Raw genomic sequence first — 16687 nt, forward strand, 5'->3', positions numbered from 1 at the left:
CAGAAAATATCAGAGGAAGTGAAGCTGTGACTTGTGGTTGGCTACTTGAGCACTTGCAGGGAGTGGGGGGTGGGGGGGGGGACAACAACACTCAAACAGATTCAGTCTGAGAGAAACATGGATGAGCTTGGTAAGGCAAAAATTTTCCTACATATTTTCAGTCATCCTCAAATAAATCACTTAACTTTAATTCTAAGGCAAAGTGATCTTATTCATGATTTAGAACACGTTATAGGCTGGTGTCGGGCCTAAACCGAATTCTTTTAAAAAAAATTTTTTTCAAATCTCTACTATTAATCCACGCGCGTGGGTGTTATTTTTTAAATTAATTTCATGATGCAATGCTAACTGTCCAACAAACTTTCTGTGTTTGGGGTCTCCCGAAAAAAGATTATTTTGGAGAGGATTTTTTTTTATTCTAATATCTTGAAAATATCTAATCATTAACTTAATGGTGCACATTCACAATCCACTCAGATTTAGTGCTCAACAAAAATATCCCAAATTTGCCTTTACAAAGTTACTAATGATCACTTTTGCTTGAAAATTAATTAATTTAACATGATTATCCTTGTGGTACTTCCAGTATGATATAAAAGCAGCAAAATAAGGGCAAAAATATTTAGTGGGGGTTATTCCAGAATAAGAAATGTATTGTTCGATTAATACCATCATTAATATCTGCGCAGATGCACCAAGCTTGAGTTGAACACGGATGCGTATTTTCCACGAGATTCTTTAGTTTTACTTCTGTAAAAAGTGATTGTATCACTTCCTGAGGAAACCTGTTTGCACAAATTAACCTCAAACAGATGACTGCCACATTTCTGTCCTCTGAGACGAGCTTTACAAGAAACACAATCACAACGAGCGGCTAAAATCTTCGATTCCAAGAGTGATATTAATCTGACGCATGAATATCGCGCTTGTGTCAATCCCAGAGAGTGTTTGAACCTGCTTTTTGTGTTCTAGATTTGCTTTTGGAGGAGCTCGCCCTCAATCCGACTACTTCAGAAGGCAGTAGTTCAACCGTAAAAGATGTAAGCGTATAGGAAACACAATTTCACATTGCAACACGTAGACTTTTTTGCTCAATTAAGGCTCACGTTTGATTTTTTTTTTAAATGGGCAACTGGGCTGGATAGAAGAGGTAATATTGCAGTGGCGACTAGTGAAACATTATCATTTAAAAAGAACAACTTAATTTTTTTGTCTATTGTTTGTTTGTTTTATTTCTGCAGAGGCCACCTGCTGTCTGCACTGGACCAAAAAAGGGATCGAACCTACGACTTGACAGGTGTTCATTCACACATTAGTTATATTTGAACTCATTTTTTCCTTTCAGGTCCAACTTTTGCCAACAGGCATTTTAATATACTGTAGCGACCTCCATTTAATTTCCGTCGTTTTTATTCTTACAAAACGGCTCTGTTTGCCGTAACGGTCATCAGCACAAAGGATCACTCGTTTTCTCTCTCTCCCTCTCTCTCTCTTTCTCTCGCTCTCTCTCTCTCTCTCGTCCAGCGAGTCGCGTGATGCATTCATAAAACTCGGAAACAACACAACTCAGCGAAACACGAACGTCAACACAAGAACATATAACAGATAACCCAATTCCTTACAATACTTTATATAAGTAAAGGATCAAATTTAATCGAAAATGTAATAACTCTTACACTTAACTTGAATTACATTCTGGCAAAGATTCAGAATGAGGAATATTGTGTGTGCCTGTGAAACAGGTCTTGACGTTGACTTCTTGTCACTTTGGCCATATTGGACTGAGCAGTCAGAACAAAGACATGTTATACGTTGTTCAATACATAATTGAAATGCTAATGTCTTGGCCTCTTGTGGGGTTTTAGCGAGCCGCCGCTTTCTGAGGCAGATTCCCAGGACTCACCCACCCTAGAGTTGGACTCCATTTTGCAAGAGCTGATGAGCCTGGGATCAGAGGTGAGTATCGTGTCGCTTAGTGTCTCCCACTAGTCAGAATTTGAATCTCCAAATGGGCCTTTTTCTGTGTGCAGTTTGGGTTTCTCCAATTTCCCCCCTTTTAGGCGTAAATGTTAATGGTTATTTGTCTCTATGTACTCCCCAAATCACGCCTCAAAAATGATCCCAGGCAGATTCCAGATTCCAAGTTTATGCAGAAAAAGGAATGAGTGGCTTAATTTGTGAACCTAAGCACTTTCCTCAAGAGGGGGCAGCATTGTTCCAATTTGGATCCTGACGCAAGCCCGCATGGTCATCACTCAATCTTTGAGCAAACTACTCATGTCCGGCCTTCTGTCTTCATTTAGGACGCAGCATCATCGCCGCTTTCGGAGGAGCGGCCCGTTGAGAAAAAAACAAACAATGAAACAGACAGCATTGATGATCTTCTCGGAGGACTGACAACTGACTTGGAAAAAATTGGAGTCCACACGACAGCCAAGGGCCTCTGTGCAGCCTGTAACAAAGTTATAGTGGGAAAGGTAATTAATTAAAAAAAAAGGCTTTCAAAAATGAACAGCACGGACGGCAGCACGTTGTTGTAGAAATGAATTGACTGCATGAGGAGCCAACAGGGCCTTTCAAATGTAAGATTTTAGACGACCTCTCACCCACGCTATGAAATGCTCTTGCACTTATGACGGACATCGGTTTCACTCACACACAGGAAACACTGAGCCTGAGAGCGTTTTAGGCGTGTGTGTGTGTGTGTGTGGGTGTGAGTGTCAGCCCAAAACATTGAGACGTGTGAGTGTGAGAGAGCTTTTAAGTAGTCTAAGAAAGCAGAAGAAATTCAGCAGCGGTGTGAGAATGTTTTAGTGGTTAATGTGAGAGCACTTTAATAGTAGTGTGAGAGAGCTTCAGTAGTGTTTGTGGCCAGAACAAAATCCAATGTGAATGACAATGTTTTAGTAAGTATGAGTGAAAACATTTCATGAGTGTGACAGCATTTCAGTAAGTGTCGGAACGAAAACACTTTCAGAACCTGAGAGAGTTTCAGTCATGTGTGAGAGTGTTTATTGGGTGTTAAGTCAGCGAAAAAAAAACAATAGTCCATCTCAAAGTGTTTCAGTTGTGTGCATGTTTCATTAATTGTGGGAGCGAATTTCAGTAGTCCGTGTGAGAGTTTTTCATTAGTGTGTATGAGAGAATTTCTGTGGTGTGTGAGAGCATTTCAGTTGGTTGTATTTTTTTCAGTTTGTGCGAGTGTTTCAATAGTGTGTGTGAGAGCCTTTCAGTAGTGTGTGTTAAAACATCTCAGCGGTGAGTACTAAATTGTTTTAGAAGTGTGTGAGAGTGTGGCACATATGTGTATGAGAGCGTTTCAGTGTTGACGTAGGAGTGTTTCAGTTGTGTGTGTATACAAGAATTTCAGTCGTGCGTTTGACAGCGTTGTGTAGTGCGTGACATTGTATCACTCATGTAAGAGAGTTTATAATGAGCTGCTTCTTTGCTGTCTTCAGCTCATCGCGGCGTTGGGTGAAATGTGGCACCCGCAGCACTTTGTGTGTGCCGAGTGCAAGACGGAGTTGAGCACCACGGGCTACTTTGAGAGGGACGGTCGCCCGTACTGCCGGGAAGACTACGAGCAGCTTTTTGCGCCACGCTGCGCCTACTGCAAAGGGCCCATTGTGCAGGTACTAGGTCGTTCAATCATTGACTGTCGGCAATATTACGCAACAACAGGCAGGAATCCATCCTACTGGCTGAAATACTAAAACTAAATTTGAATCGGTTAGATTTGAATTTGAAAAATCCAACTGAAAAACACATTTGGATGTTTTACATTGGCACTGAAGTCCGATAAAGTTGAAACTGGATTCAAAATGATGCAATTATGTTTCTGATTGGATCCTCACGGAAAGTTAAATTCTGTATATTTCCCTGATTCAGTTTTCTAAATACAAATTGAGTTCAGTTTCTACTCTCACGTTCACACCTAACGACAAAAATGGCTGAGCGTGGCCCGTCGAGTGAATTAGAGAGTAGACTTGCCGTTAGCTAGCTAACCATTAGCCAATCTCAATGTTGAGTTCCTTGGGCATCACTTGTGGAATATGTTCTTGTTTATTTTGTTACCACTCGTTCAATAAAGCGACTGAAAGTGTACAGGTGGCTAGCTAGAATTTGTTCTAACGAGCGGTGGTACGCTACAGGCGACTACATTAGCTTGTGTTATAATGATGTTGTGTAATTTAAGCTAGTTGCGCTTTTTAGCACTTTAGCTTCTTTTATTAGGTTGAAATGATCCTAAAGATCCCTTTGGAAGTTCTCTGTTTTTCCTCCAAGTCCTAATCCGTGTGGAAAATGAATGACAGATTTCTCACCGTTTTGCACGATTCACAGCACACTTCTTGAATAGCGGTAGCTTGCTGTATTAGCGGACCAGCTAGGTCACTCGGTCATTTGCACTTGCTGATTAAATTAAATTAAAATTAAAGGCTATTAATGCCAGTAAAAAACCTGAAAAAAAACAGTGTCTCTTACCGTTTTAAAAATCTCACAATAACTTAGCCAAACAAAGCTAAAATAAGATAATAAGCTAAACCAAGCTAATTGCTACTGTCAACATCCCATGCAACATGTTGCTATTCGATGTTCCAGAACATCCTGACAGCTTTGGACCAGACCTGGCATCCAGATCACTTTTTCTGCGCACACTGTGGCGATTTCTTTGGCGATGACGGTAATACGATGAAACCCGAGCAAGCGGGCCTTCTGAAAAAAAGGAGCAGATGACGTCATTGGGAACGTTTGTTCAAAAAGGTTTCATGGAGAAGGATGGGAAGCCTTATTGTTCCGGAGACTTCTATCGCCTCTTTGCCCCCAAGTGCGCAGGCTGTGGGGGGTCAGTGACGGAGAATTACCTGACCGCTGCCAACGACACCTGGCATCCCGAATGCTTCGTCTGCGCGGTGAGCTCCTCATCCTCACATGTACATAGTTCGGAGTTATCTCGCCATCTTGTCTCTAAAATCTACCCTCTTTGTTATGATATTTTCTTTCTACGCCTTTTTTTTGTCAACCTCAGCGGATAACAAGAGACATAAAGAGAGGTTCTACTCAGTGTGAGTACTTTTTGCTACCTGTGCGCCTTTCAGGACTGCCTGAAGCCCTTCTCTGACGGCCGCTTCATGGAGCTGGACGGCCGCCCGCTGTGCCAAACGCACTTCCACTCGCGCCAGGGGACGTTGTGCGGCAAGTGCCGTCAGCCTATCGTGGGCCGCTGCATCTCAGCTCTGGATAGCAAGTTTCACCCGGAGCACTTTGTGTGCGCCTTCTGTCTGCGGCAGCTCAGTCAGGGAATCTTTCAGGAGCACAAAGGCAGACCGTACTGCTCGACGTGCTTTCACAAACTCTTAGTGTGATGTGTTTTTTGGGTCACTTACGGCTTGGCGGCTGTGGTTAGGATTTTATTGTACAGGTAAGTGGAGCTGTCCAGAGGATGTTCCCTTTTCCTTCATTTTGGAATTGTCATGAAAACGACACATTTGTTTGTTGCGGGAAAAAAAAAGTCCCACTGAAAATGCCATTTTGGATCCCCCATTCATCTACTGTGATCCTTGATGTTCAATTTGGTGTACTGTCCACTAGATGGCGCTTTCTCTCCCATTCAAAGCATACAGCGACAAGCCTTTCCTGTTCCCTCTGGTATGACTGTCATGAAAATGAAGTTACGCCCGCCTTTATGCCAAGCGCACGGGCGCCAGTCAACCAAAATACGCCCCAATGTTTTAAATGGACGATGGGAATTTTAGGCTTTGCTTTTGGAGCACACTGTCGTCGTGCCAACCTGAGTTTTCTTCACGACACCGACTAACCAAGTGGCCGCCAACACGAGCATTTCAGCCTGCGGACACTCTTTTCATTCTCCACACAGACTCATTTGAAGCAGCACGCGGAAGATTGATGAAGGGGCTCGAGTCAACAAAGTCGTTTTTACTGTAGCTGGAGCGGCCAAACATTGCTGCGGCACTCAAACAACTCACTCTGGGTGACGAAAGATGGATCAACCACTAAGTGCTCTCGTGTTTTTTTTTTAGGAAAATTATACCGTCGATGTACTTTGCATGTTAAGTGATATGATTCATTTGCCACTATAAATAAAAAAGGGACAACTCGTTTGAAAGACATTTCTAACATAGCTTTGTTCAAATCTGTCTATGTGAAGTCTATGTAAGACTTGTAGATTTTAAATTTCCCAATGTCCTCAAACGCACCATTTTGGCCGATGCTCAAAACAAGTTTAATACCTGTCCAGTTCTTCTCACACAGAGCCAAAAATGTTTATATAGAAAGAAGGAAATAAAACGAGATCGTTAAACTTCGGAAGTGTTAAGTAACATGGAGCCACGGCGCACGCATAAAAGTAGAAAACGGCGCTTTTATTAGCGTAACGTCACTTTTAGAAAAACCTTCTTATAAAGTGACCCAACTGCGCCTTTGAGTTGACTCGCGTAACTTCAGTTGACCTTGTGCAGCATCCTATCGTGAGCTGCGTGGCGCTTCGTTTTTGTTGGCCCGACGAGATGCTTTCCTTCAGCTTTTTCTCTGGACCACTCGCTCAGACTCGTTTTTGTGAGTGCTTGCAGAGGTGGGCATTAATCATGCTGTCATCACTCTCCTCTCATATAGTCTGCTTTTGCATCATGGAAGGAGTGTCGATACAGCGTTAAGTGAAGTCCAGCAATCCAACCGGTCGACTTCAGATCGTTTAATTTTGCGCATATGATGCTGTCAAGAACAAAAGGTAAACAATATGACACTGTAAAATCAAACGATAAATATATTAAATAATGGCCCTATAGATTTGATGTTCATTATACATATATGACAATATAAAATAAAAACACAATTATTTGTATTATTTATATATATATATTTATGATATATATTCATATTTATATAGAATTTATTGTAAATTATATGTCATTTCTACTTTATACTATAACTATAAATGAAACCCATAAAACAAATTTTGGGGGTATTTTTAAGATATTCCTAACTTAAATATATGTACTATATAAAAGAAATTAATGGAACATTTAAATATGTATTTAAATATAAAATAACTTAATTGCCTTTTAGTCAGGGAAGGGAAACAGAAGTTTAATATGCATGAATTAATTTAACTGTCAAATAATTGGGTCAAAGGTACTGAAATAATTTTTAATCATTTTCTTTTTTGGAAATGAAACACAAATTTAAATTTTTGATTACTTAATTAATTCAGGTCGGGGGGGGGGCATAATGAACACTGTGGGAGACGAGGGCAAGAAGGTGAACCACTGAAATCCAAACCTCTTAACCAGACTTGTGTATAATGTTTGTGTCTGCAAAACCTTCAGCGAACCAGAAGGGTTTCCGTGTGACTTTATAAAATAAAATACAACTTCAACCCCTCGGTAATAAATTCCATCCAGCGCCAGCTCCTCCACTTTAGCCGTGTTTTCTCTGGTGCCAGTGCAGGTATCACACCTGATACCATGACTGCTTCCTCTGTCCAAAAGAAATATCACGCTGTTCACGCACACACACGTATTGCCTCCTCTGTGTGCGCCCACTGATCCTTAAAACAATTTTTTTTTTGCTTTTATGGGTTAAATGGAGTCAGCTCTCGAGGGCCAACGCTATGGGAGGTTCTTTGGAAAATGACAAAAAAATTTACGGCAATCCCTTTTAAGTCTTTCAATCGGATTTTGCCAACAGCCCCTGCCAATGTTTCTTGTTGGCCCTCCTTGCTGAATACACAGTGGCGCTTTTGTGTGAAACAAATGGTGTTCTCCCAACCACTTAGGAAAAATAGAGTAATCGCCTACTCTTTTTTTTTTTTTTTTAAATTACCAGTGTCAATATATTCAATATATGTGGCGGGTCGGGTGAAGTCTGAAAGCAGTGCCGCCAGTTGTTTGCTGAAAAACTAGTTTGGTGCGCTTCCTGAAATATACCAAGATGCCACAAGATGGCGCCAAAGCAGGACATTGGCGTGAGGGAATTACGTTGAAGTGATACATCTCTTCTACGAGACAACGTGACGGAGGAGCTCAGTTTAGAATGGGTTGTTAGCGGAAGAACTTCAAGAGACTTTGCCACTTATGCACTGTGGTTGAATTTTAACAGAATCATTTGTCTTTAAGAGTGTTTTTGATAGATGAATTTGAAATTAAATTGTTTTGGGATCATAATTTGTGGTACAGTTATGGTTTAAATTTGTGGTCACCAACCACTGCTCCACGAGCCGTTTGTTACCGAGCCGGAGAGATCGACCGTCCTGCTCAGGAATATCTGTCATCACCCAGTTAACCGCAAGCAGTGACTAGCAAGCTAACGTTTTAATTTTTGTCATTTGTAGCTGTGTATCCTCAAATTTTACAGCGGTTCACCCAGATGGTATTGGCTCATGCATGTTTGGAACTTAATGCTGCCCACAAAGCAAACTGGTTTGGGTTTCATGGGAAAGGAAGAGACAGTGAGCCTTTTTTTTTTTTTTTTCATCGCAGCCTGTCAGGATGATGGATGGCTTCATAACGCTGCATCATTGTGTGGGTGGAGAGAACGGCGTGCCAGGGTGCAAAACGTCCGGGGAAGTCTGGGATCTGTGGCGCTGGTCGAATGAAGCAGCCATTGGGAAGGATTTTGGAATGGTACACTTTAGGTCAAAGTTGGTCGACGCCTCTGAAGCAGATCAGGTGTCAAGGTTGAGGTTTCGTTCCCCGTGCAGGGGGGGCGGGATTATATAATGACCAGACGGATTTAAAGGCTGGGACAAGACCCGATGTCGATACGCTGCGTATCCAAATCCAATGCCTGTGTGGCCGCCAGTCTCCACATCATTATGGGATTTTCTTGAAACGGTAATGGATGCCTGTAATGACGCCCAACAGAACCGATCTGCCTCTTGAGGTTTAAACAGTCTTGTGGTTTGCTCAAAGGCGAGAATGCGGAGAAGAGCATTGCGAATTAGTAGGTTACAGTCACACCAGAAGGAGTCATTAAAGCAAGAGGCAGAGGTCCGGAATTGGTGTTTGGCCTATTTCTGAGGGTCAGCTCCATCCTGGGCTGCTCCTAAAAAAAAAAAAAAAATATATATATATATATATATATATATATATATAAAATAAATTGTAATTGTATCTTAAAGAATATATTAAATTTATCCTCACACCGCAGTTGGAACGAAAAAAAATATTGCATCATTGTAATAAATCACCTAAAAAAAAAAAAGAAGAAAATCACAAAAACCCAAACCGACATTTTTTTTTCTTTTTTTTGGTGCTTTTTGACAAAATATTCAATTGCCTGAACAATTAATGTCTTCTAAATATTCATAACAAGTTCATCCAGTCTAATTATCACATTATTGTCTCATTTGCAGATGTGAAGCTTCACAATCAATAGATAAACAAATAAATAAATAAATAAATAAAAAAAAATCCCTTGCAGTAAATTTGGCCAGGATATGAATCATTTTGGGCTTAACTGTACGTATCTATAACGGTACGGTAGCCAATAAAGCCAAATCAACAGGAAAGTTGGCATCATTTCTTCATTTTCATTTCCTTCACTTTTCCGCCATAATATTATGTCCATCTATGGAAATATTACACAGTCAAGTCTCCATTAAGGGATTATATCTTATATTACTAACTCTGTGGTTCATTTAGACTCCCAATCCAAGTTGCTCATGAACATGTTCAGTGATACAATAATCACATAAAATGTGAAACACATTTCAAAATAAGAAATGCTTTGCCAGCATTGATGGGCTGAGGTTTTGATTTTTATCAGGTTTGATATTCTAACACATCACAAATGTGAAGGACAAAAGAGGAGCAGAAAATTGAGACGTGAATTTTCCTGAATGAGCGAACCGAGCGTGGGAACAACCGTGTTGTCTTCTGTACTAAAAAAAGGTGGAAGCCGAATATCGCAGTGAGACCTAGCACCGTGCTAAGGTTGTCTGTCTCACAAGTTTGAAGTTCAAATCTCGTTCCATTCAAATTAAAAAATCAAAGCCAAAAGGGAACTAGAGCTGCAATGTTGCTGGATACACTGATTAGCATTAACACTGTAAAATGTTACATGCTAGCTGCCGCTACCTGAGTCACACAGAAATGACAAAGTAAAGTTCTTAACCTTCTTTGACTCACAGTCAGTCGTCATTCCCGTAAAGCAGAAGCGAATGATGGCGGAGTAGTTTTTAACTTGTAAGCAAACACTAGAACAGTTTAGCAGCTAGCAAACAATTATTCAACAAAGAAGCTAAAGCTGTTTATTGCCTCTATTTGTTGAAGTTTACTGTCAAACTAAACATAAAACAACGAGAATTACATGTTGTGGGCTAGCTTAATGCTAACAGACAATCAGAGCTGGGCACTTGACCCTTTTTTGCCGGTCAGTCCATTGCCCTGCGGCCGGGACTTTGGTACCGTTCCGGCCCAAATAGCATCGGCGTCACAGTCATAACTCTGTCAAAATGACATTTACAAGATGTTTATTTAAACAGACTAAAGAACTGTGTCCGATAAAAGTTTGCTATCTTAATGCTAACAAAGAAATAAGCAAGGCTATTGCAGTGTTATAACCTTTTAAGCAACATATATTGCCAAAACAATTACAGGTGTTTTATATCCTCGGTGACGAAAGAACAATATGAACGCAATTTACTGACGAGAAAAAAAGTTAAATTCTTAACATTTTATTTGATAGCGTCATCAAGTGTATGTTTCCAAAATACAATTTCAATTGGGATATTATGACTTGCGTTCTTTTGTGGAAAAATTACATAATAAAAGAATCTGCGGGTTCAGCGGCGAAGGGAATGTGCGTTTTACGAGCCTGAGAGAGACTTACGTGGGACAAAAATCCAAACAGCACCCTGTAAGAACAGTGGAGTCTGTATCCTGGATGCTCCGATTACTTAGTAAATGTTCCTCTGTCAACTTTGGTGCCGTATCAAAACAGAATCCAGTCATCTGCGGACGGGTGCGTGCAGCGTGATGAGTGAGGGGTCCGGAGGGCTCGCTCCGAAAGGGACTTTTAATCACAGCAGTGCGCCCTGTACCCGAATACAGCCAAACGGGCTCAATGCCGGCTCATAAATCAGACGACTGTCTCGACGGTGCGGGCTGAAGAGTTCTCAGCTCCCCAGAGCGAAATGTATCGGGCGACCCTCTCAGTGGTGGCCACAAATACTTTCTAACTGTACTTAGGTAGATTTTACTTTACGGTATTGGTACTTTATTCTGCTGAGTTTTCCCAACATAAACCGGTAAATTGGTGCCTCGATTTAACGGTCATCGAACGGACACTCTTACTTTTGTTGCTTTATTTCATTAGTATGTTTGTTTAGTCTTTTTTTGTACTTAGTATTTTTTTTATGTTATTCTAATCATAATTAAAAAAAAAAAAAAAAATATATATATATATATATATATATACAAAAAGAAAGAGGTAACTGCAGTTGAGATCTTGATCAATTGAGAGCTTAGTGTTTTAAAAATTTTTTTTTTTTTTATGATGAGCATTAAAAATGACGACAATAAAAATGACGACAACTAAAGGACTACAGGGGCTTCCCGTGTGAATTCCCTAAAGCGGTTATCGTCAAAGCAGACAAAAAAAGAAGGAAATAACTAATACAAAACACAGTCCTTTATAAACATGGAATGCGGTGAATAATAAAAAAAAAAAAAAATGAAATAAACTGAAGCTCAAGTGATCCTCATAAAATAAGGGTACACGTTCCATTCCAGTCCTGTAGATGGCAGTAATTCACATAAAAAAAGTCATTTACGACCGTTAAAAAAAAAGCCAAAGAAACCGATCACTATCTTCTGCAGTCTGTCATCGCTTCATGATTATAATCTGATCCACATGCTCTTAAAAAGCAATGTGTGTGTGTGTGTGTGTGACAGATTCGCAGATTTAATACCTATTAACAGAATGTAATCCAATCAAATGTAAACACACCACATGCGCTTAAACCACACAACGATATGTCATGCAAATGCACAGTAGCGTATTTGTGGAGTCGGCGTACTTAAGTTTGCGCATTCATGTACGCGGCTCTTCGTGTATTAACGACTTCCCCGGTGGAGAATAAAAGCTGCCTGGCGGTTCTCCCACCGGGGCCCGAGCATCGGCCCGAGCATCGGCCCGAGCATCGGAACCACAAAGTCATTCATCTCTTCTACGAGGCCCTTGTGGGGACTGGAAAATGTCTGTGGCATTATTGTTATTGATGATCGCACTTGATCCAGGTTCTTTTTTTTTTCTAAAAAAAAAAAAAAAAATTCTTTAAAGGTATGCAGGGTTTTATTTGCATTTCTAACAAGGAATAAATGCTTTTATTTCAATCACAAAATAAGAGAGCTTCTTCTATGGCCTAAACCTCGTCATTCTATTTATTTCTACAGTACAAGGTGGCGGTTATTACATCGGTCCGGACATGTTTGGAAATGTCAGAAAGTCTAAACGAGGCCAAGTAGGTGGTGACATCGCCACACACAACGCCTCAAAACAGAGCGTGAGGCTCACGCGCAAATAAATGTTCATAAAGTCGCTCTATTTTTATAGATCAGAGCACAACACATGTTCCGGATCAGCTGAAGAAACAGAAAATGACCTCACTCGATCGTTCCTATGAGCGCTCGGTGTGTGTGCGTGTGTGTGTGTGTACATGTGTGTGTTCTTTATTGGAGAGAGCCCTCCGGTCATACAAGGCGTGCTCTTTCTTTTTTTTTTTTTTTTTTAACTTTCCCACTCTGGACCTCTCTATGCGTTTGTTTTTACGGCGCCGTAGAAGCTATGCGGCTAACTGTTGACGTGTTTCATCTGTGGATCCGTGCTCATGTCACTGCGTGCGTGTGTGTGTGTGTGTGTGTGTGTAGGATGATTGAGCCAGACTGTTTCCTAACAGGCTGCGGGCCTGTTGACAGCACTTCTGCTTCCTGTCAAGCACCAGAACAGCTCTATGTGAAGATAGAAGAGGGATGCTCATATTGGAGAGAGTGTGCATGTGTGTGTGCACGTGTGTGTGCAATTATAGGCACTTGAAAGCAACGTTTGAAAATCAACGCATTATGTCGGGCAAAACTAATCGCATAAATTTCATCAATGAGACTTGCTGTATTTATCGCAAGTACATAACGAGGTATAATGGAAAATAAATAAAATCAAATTAAATAAAATGTAAAAATATGAGGTTAAGGCAAGGAACAGTCAATAGAAATCCACTATTAGGTACACCTGCACGATTAGATAATTTAAAAAATATATATATATTATTTTCCATCTATTACTTTTGGTTACAAGTGAGCTGGAGCCTAATCAAAATATTTAATATTTTTTTTTAGTTGTAAAAATGTTTAATAATGTACCAAAATAACTTTTTGCGCGTATTTTTTTTTTTGTGCCTCCAAAATGTGTGGTTGCGTGGAATGGAACTGGATGTGTGCACTTCTCCATCACGGCAAACACAAAACTCAGTATATTATTATACAAATAAAGTGAAGTTTGTGTTTTATTTTCTCAGTTTGCTTTGTGAAACATGCTAAGATGCCACAAGATGGCGCCAAAGCACTGTCTAAACAGGAAAGTAGTTCAGTAATTGGTTGAAGGAGGAAGGAAGGAGCTAAGTTTAGCCTGGGTTGTCGCAGAGAGTCTTTGTCGTGTTTTTTTTCTAAATCCAATAATTTGTAACAAATTTATTTTGAAGAGTAATGTTAACTGAGTTTGAAATTATTGTTTTTATTTTTGCTATATTTACATTTTAAACTATCAATACGGGCCATCAAACATTTTTGGTGCCAGTAATTTCAATACTATTATTTTTTTTTAGTCTTGCAGCAAGACTCAATTTTCCTTACCTTTGCAAATAAATGCAGATTTTAAAGTCATATAATGCAGCTTTTCCCCATGGGCACCACACCATCTCATCGGCCCTTTTCCCAAAAATAGCTCAGCAGTGATTGGGCATTGTGATTTCCTCGGAATGCTCAAGAAGTGACCGACAGTTGCAGGGATTTTTAAAAATGAATCAGCGCATAACGATATTGATCTAATTTCCACCTGATTGAAATATTGCGAAAAATCCAAAAGAGCCTTCAAGCCGTTTCCATTCTCCCGTCAACTCGCAATATTAGCAGACAGCGGATTAGCGGCTGCTTCCCATCAGTCCGCCGATGCTCTCCTCATACGTATGTGAGCTTTGATGCCATGCGGTCAGCAGACATGTGCTATAAAAGCCCCTTTTCAATCAGATAATCTTCAAAAGAAGCATGATGCCCATCTTCAAAAGGAGTCCAAATCCTGACTTTTGAGGAGTTCATGTGGAAGTCGCGTGTGGGATTCATGCAACACATGCTGTTCACGCGATGTTGCCCCCCCCCAAAAAAAGGCACAAGGGCTCAATTTGGCACCGGCATGTGACAGAAATGAGCTTTTACGCAATATATGTTTCCTATTTCCATATTATTATAAAATAAAAAAGGCCTCTATTATCCGCTGCCAAGACTTATTGCAATGACACGCGGGGGAGAAAATGATTATTCCTCCAAATCTTATTCTGAGCAAGCCAAAAGGTAGATTTGCTTAACAGCAGGATGAGGCTTATTCACTCGCCTTCATCCATCCACTTTGCGTCTCTTCAATGAGGCAGAGAGAGGCGAGAGCCTCTATGGTTATGGCATAATACAATTACTCACAATGGCCGGTGATCAGTAGGAGAGAGGATGCATCACGGGGCGCCCTCGCTGGCCAGCTTTGATGTGGCGCACTCCTGCGTGAAGAGAGGCGGGAAGTGTGTGATGAGGAAAAAAGCAAGGGGGGGAAAAAAAAACAAAAAACACGGTCATCACAATAGCTGATGACTGCGGTGTGGTCAGGCCGTTGGGATGGTGCTTGTAATGGTATGTTTACGGCCCACTTAAAAATAGATCCTTTAGTTCTAACACACGGGGGGAAAATATATATAGATATAACATGCACACGGAATACTACAACGTAAATTCAAGTGCTTTTTTTTCCTGCCGTACTACAATAAAGTGTAATTACACATCCACTCCACTAGTGGGCAGTGGCGCTCTCATTGGCCATTATGCATGGCGAGTATTAACGCTAAGGTGTAGGTTTGTTTTGGAACGAAAATGCAATTATTTATAGTTGAGGCGCAGAGTGGGTGGTGGTGTGGGGGGCGCGAATTGTTTTCTTCATGCTAAGGCGGGGGGGGCGTGGCAGAAAATAATTGAGAAGCACAGTTCTAATCTGACATACAAGGTAGAAAGGGACGTCGGCGTCGTTGTGGGAGTGAACACAACCGACTTGCTTCCTGGCCAATGAAAGCGGCTCTAATCATTCCCTTGAAATTCATCGCAGCAGAGGTGAACACAGTCCCGTTGCGGAAGCAGAAAAAGACCGGCACGAGTTCCTTATAAGGGACGGCAAGCAAACCTCCACTTGCGGGTGACCTCAAGTTGGCTTGCCGTGACATGTCCACTTGGAAACCGCCTTGCACCCCAAATCATCCATTTCCGTGTGTTCATTCATTCATTAACTCCTCACAATTGAAAGCATGACAAATCCTTCATGTGATTCTTTCCTGACTTCACCCCCAAACTATGAGAAGGGGGGAAAAAAAAATTCATGGGAGACACTGCTTTCAAGAAACAACACCCAATGTGACCCCTGTCACTTTATATCTTCCCTCTCCTGCCTTTTGTCACGTCGGGCCCCGGAGTGATGAAGATAGACACACAGGCATCCTGTACGCTTGTTGACATGCCCTGAGGGGCAAGACTGCGCTGGGATTGAGAGAGGGGGGGGGGGACTAAATCAAAATACGAGAGCGGACACTCCACGGAACTAGCCAGGGGCAATCAGAACACTTAAAGCGGGGTACGCAACAGTTTTTACCATTTTAACAGATTTTTAAAAATGCAAGAGAAACGACCGTTGTACTTCGACAAAACCTGGCTAATAGGAAAGTAGTAATTGTGTCAAGCAAGTATGTCAGGGAGGAGCTGAGTTCAACTCGATTTGTTGGTGGAAATTACGGAGAATCTTCTCCGCATTTTTTTCGGTGGCGTGACGATGAGGCACTCTAAAGTGTCCAACCCAGTGAGAAACATTCTGTCCGCACGCTAGCTGCCAAGTTGGATTTAAACAAAGAAACTGCGATATCGCCTTTCTCTGCGGGACTCGCATGCACTCGTGGCCAATAACGAGGCACTCTAAATCGCCATACCGAGACTATCTGATGGGAGGGTGTGGTGTGTCAGCTGCAGCAGCTAGCTGAGTGTGCGGCACATAACTGCTCATGCGAACGAAGGCCGTCAAGTTCCTTTACAAGAAATTAAAATAATACTTGCGAGGTATCCGACAATCATGCCTTTGCAGACTCAGCTCGTAAGTGAGGTAAATTCCTCAAAATGCGGTCCCGTTGTTGATATGCGGGTCCCCTCACGGGACTTGTCTGACGCTTCCCTACCTGGTGGACACATTCACTCCCATCCTGACACTGTCCTCCTCCTCCTCCTCCTCCACGGCCACATACTAATTCCCTCTTTTCCCAAGCTGTCTGGAAAGGGAAACCACAATAACATTTCACCGGAGACTCCGTCAATATTATTCTTTGACATCTTCAAAGCGGGACGGAGGATATTGGAGCCCAAAGCTGAAGACGGGTGGAGAT

At 41.4% G+C, this 16687-nt stretch overlaps 1 protein-coding gene across 2 annotated transcripts; it reads left to right on the forward strand.

Annotated features, from left to right (window-relative positions):
• The first annotated feature begins 88 nt into the window (after nt 1–88).
• Nucleotides 89–5516, forward strand: lpxn (leupaxin). 2 transcript variants are annotated; one of them, XM_088313190.1, is made up of 9 exons: nt 89–130; nt 973–1040; nt 1242–1297; nt 1866–1956; nt 2304–2477; nt 3459–3632; nt 4600–4681; nt 4762–4910; nt 5097–5516. In XM_088313190.1, exons 1-9 carry the CDS (start codon nt 118–120, stop codon nt 5361–5363), a joined length of 1074 nt encoding a protein of 357 aa, XP_088169316.1. In that variant the 5' UTR covers nt 89–117; the 3' UTR covers nt 5364–5516. The 2 variants fall into 2 exon arrangements, with proteins under 2 accessions (XP_088169316.1, XP_088169315.1); XM_088313189.1 differs by lacking the exons at nt 89–130; nt 973–1040 and adding an exon at nt 1086–1150.
• The last annotated feature ends 11171 nt before the right edge of the window (nt 5517–16687 follow it).

The sequence above is a fragment of the Idiotropiscis lumnitzeri genome, chromosome 13 (genome assembly GCF_059441095.1).
Source record: "Idiotropiscis lumnitzeri isolate Australia: NSW breed Sydney's pygmy pipehorse chromosome 13, RoL_Ilum_1.0, whole genome shotgun sequence".
In the NCBI taxonomy this organism is placed as follows: domain Eukaryota; kingdom Metazoa; phylum Chordata; class Actinopteri; order Syngnathiformes; family Syngnathidae; genus Idiotropiscis; species Idiotropiscis lumnitzeri.

What these genes read in the sequence shown, in the direction of transcription:
- lpxn (XM_088313190.1), top strand. An exon ending in GTAGTTCAACCGTAAAAGAT is followed by an intron (nt 1,041 to 1,241) that starts GTAAGCGTATAG and finishes TTATTTCTGCAG; the next exon opens with AGGCCACCTGCTGTCTGCAC. An exon ending in TCGAACCTACGACTTGACAG is followed by an intron (nt 1,298 to 1,865) that starts GTGTTCATTCAC and finishes GTGGGGTTTTAG; the next exon opens with CGAGCCGCCGCTTTCTGAGG.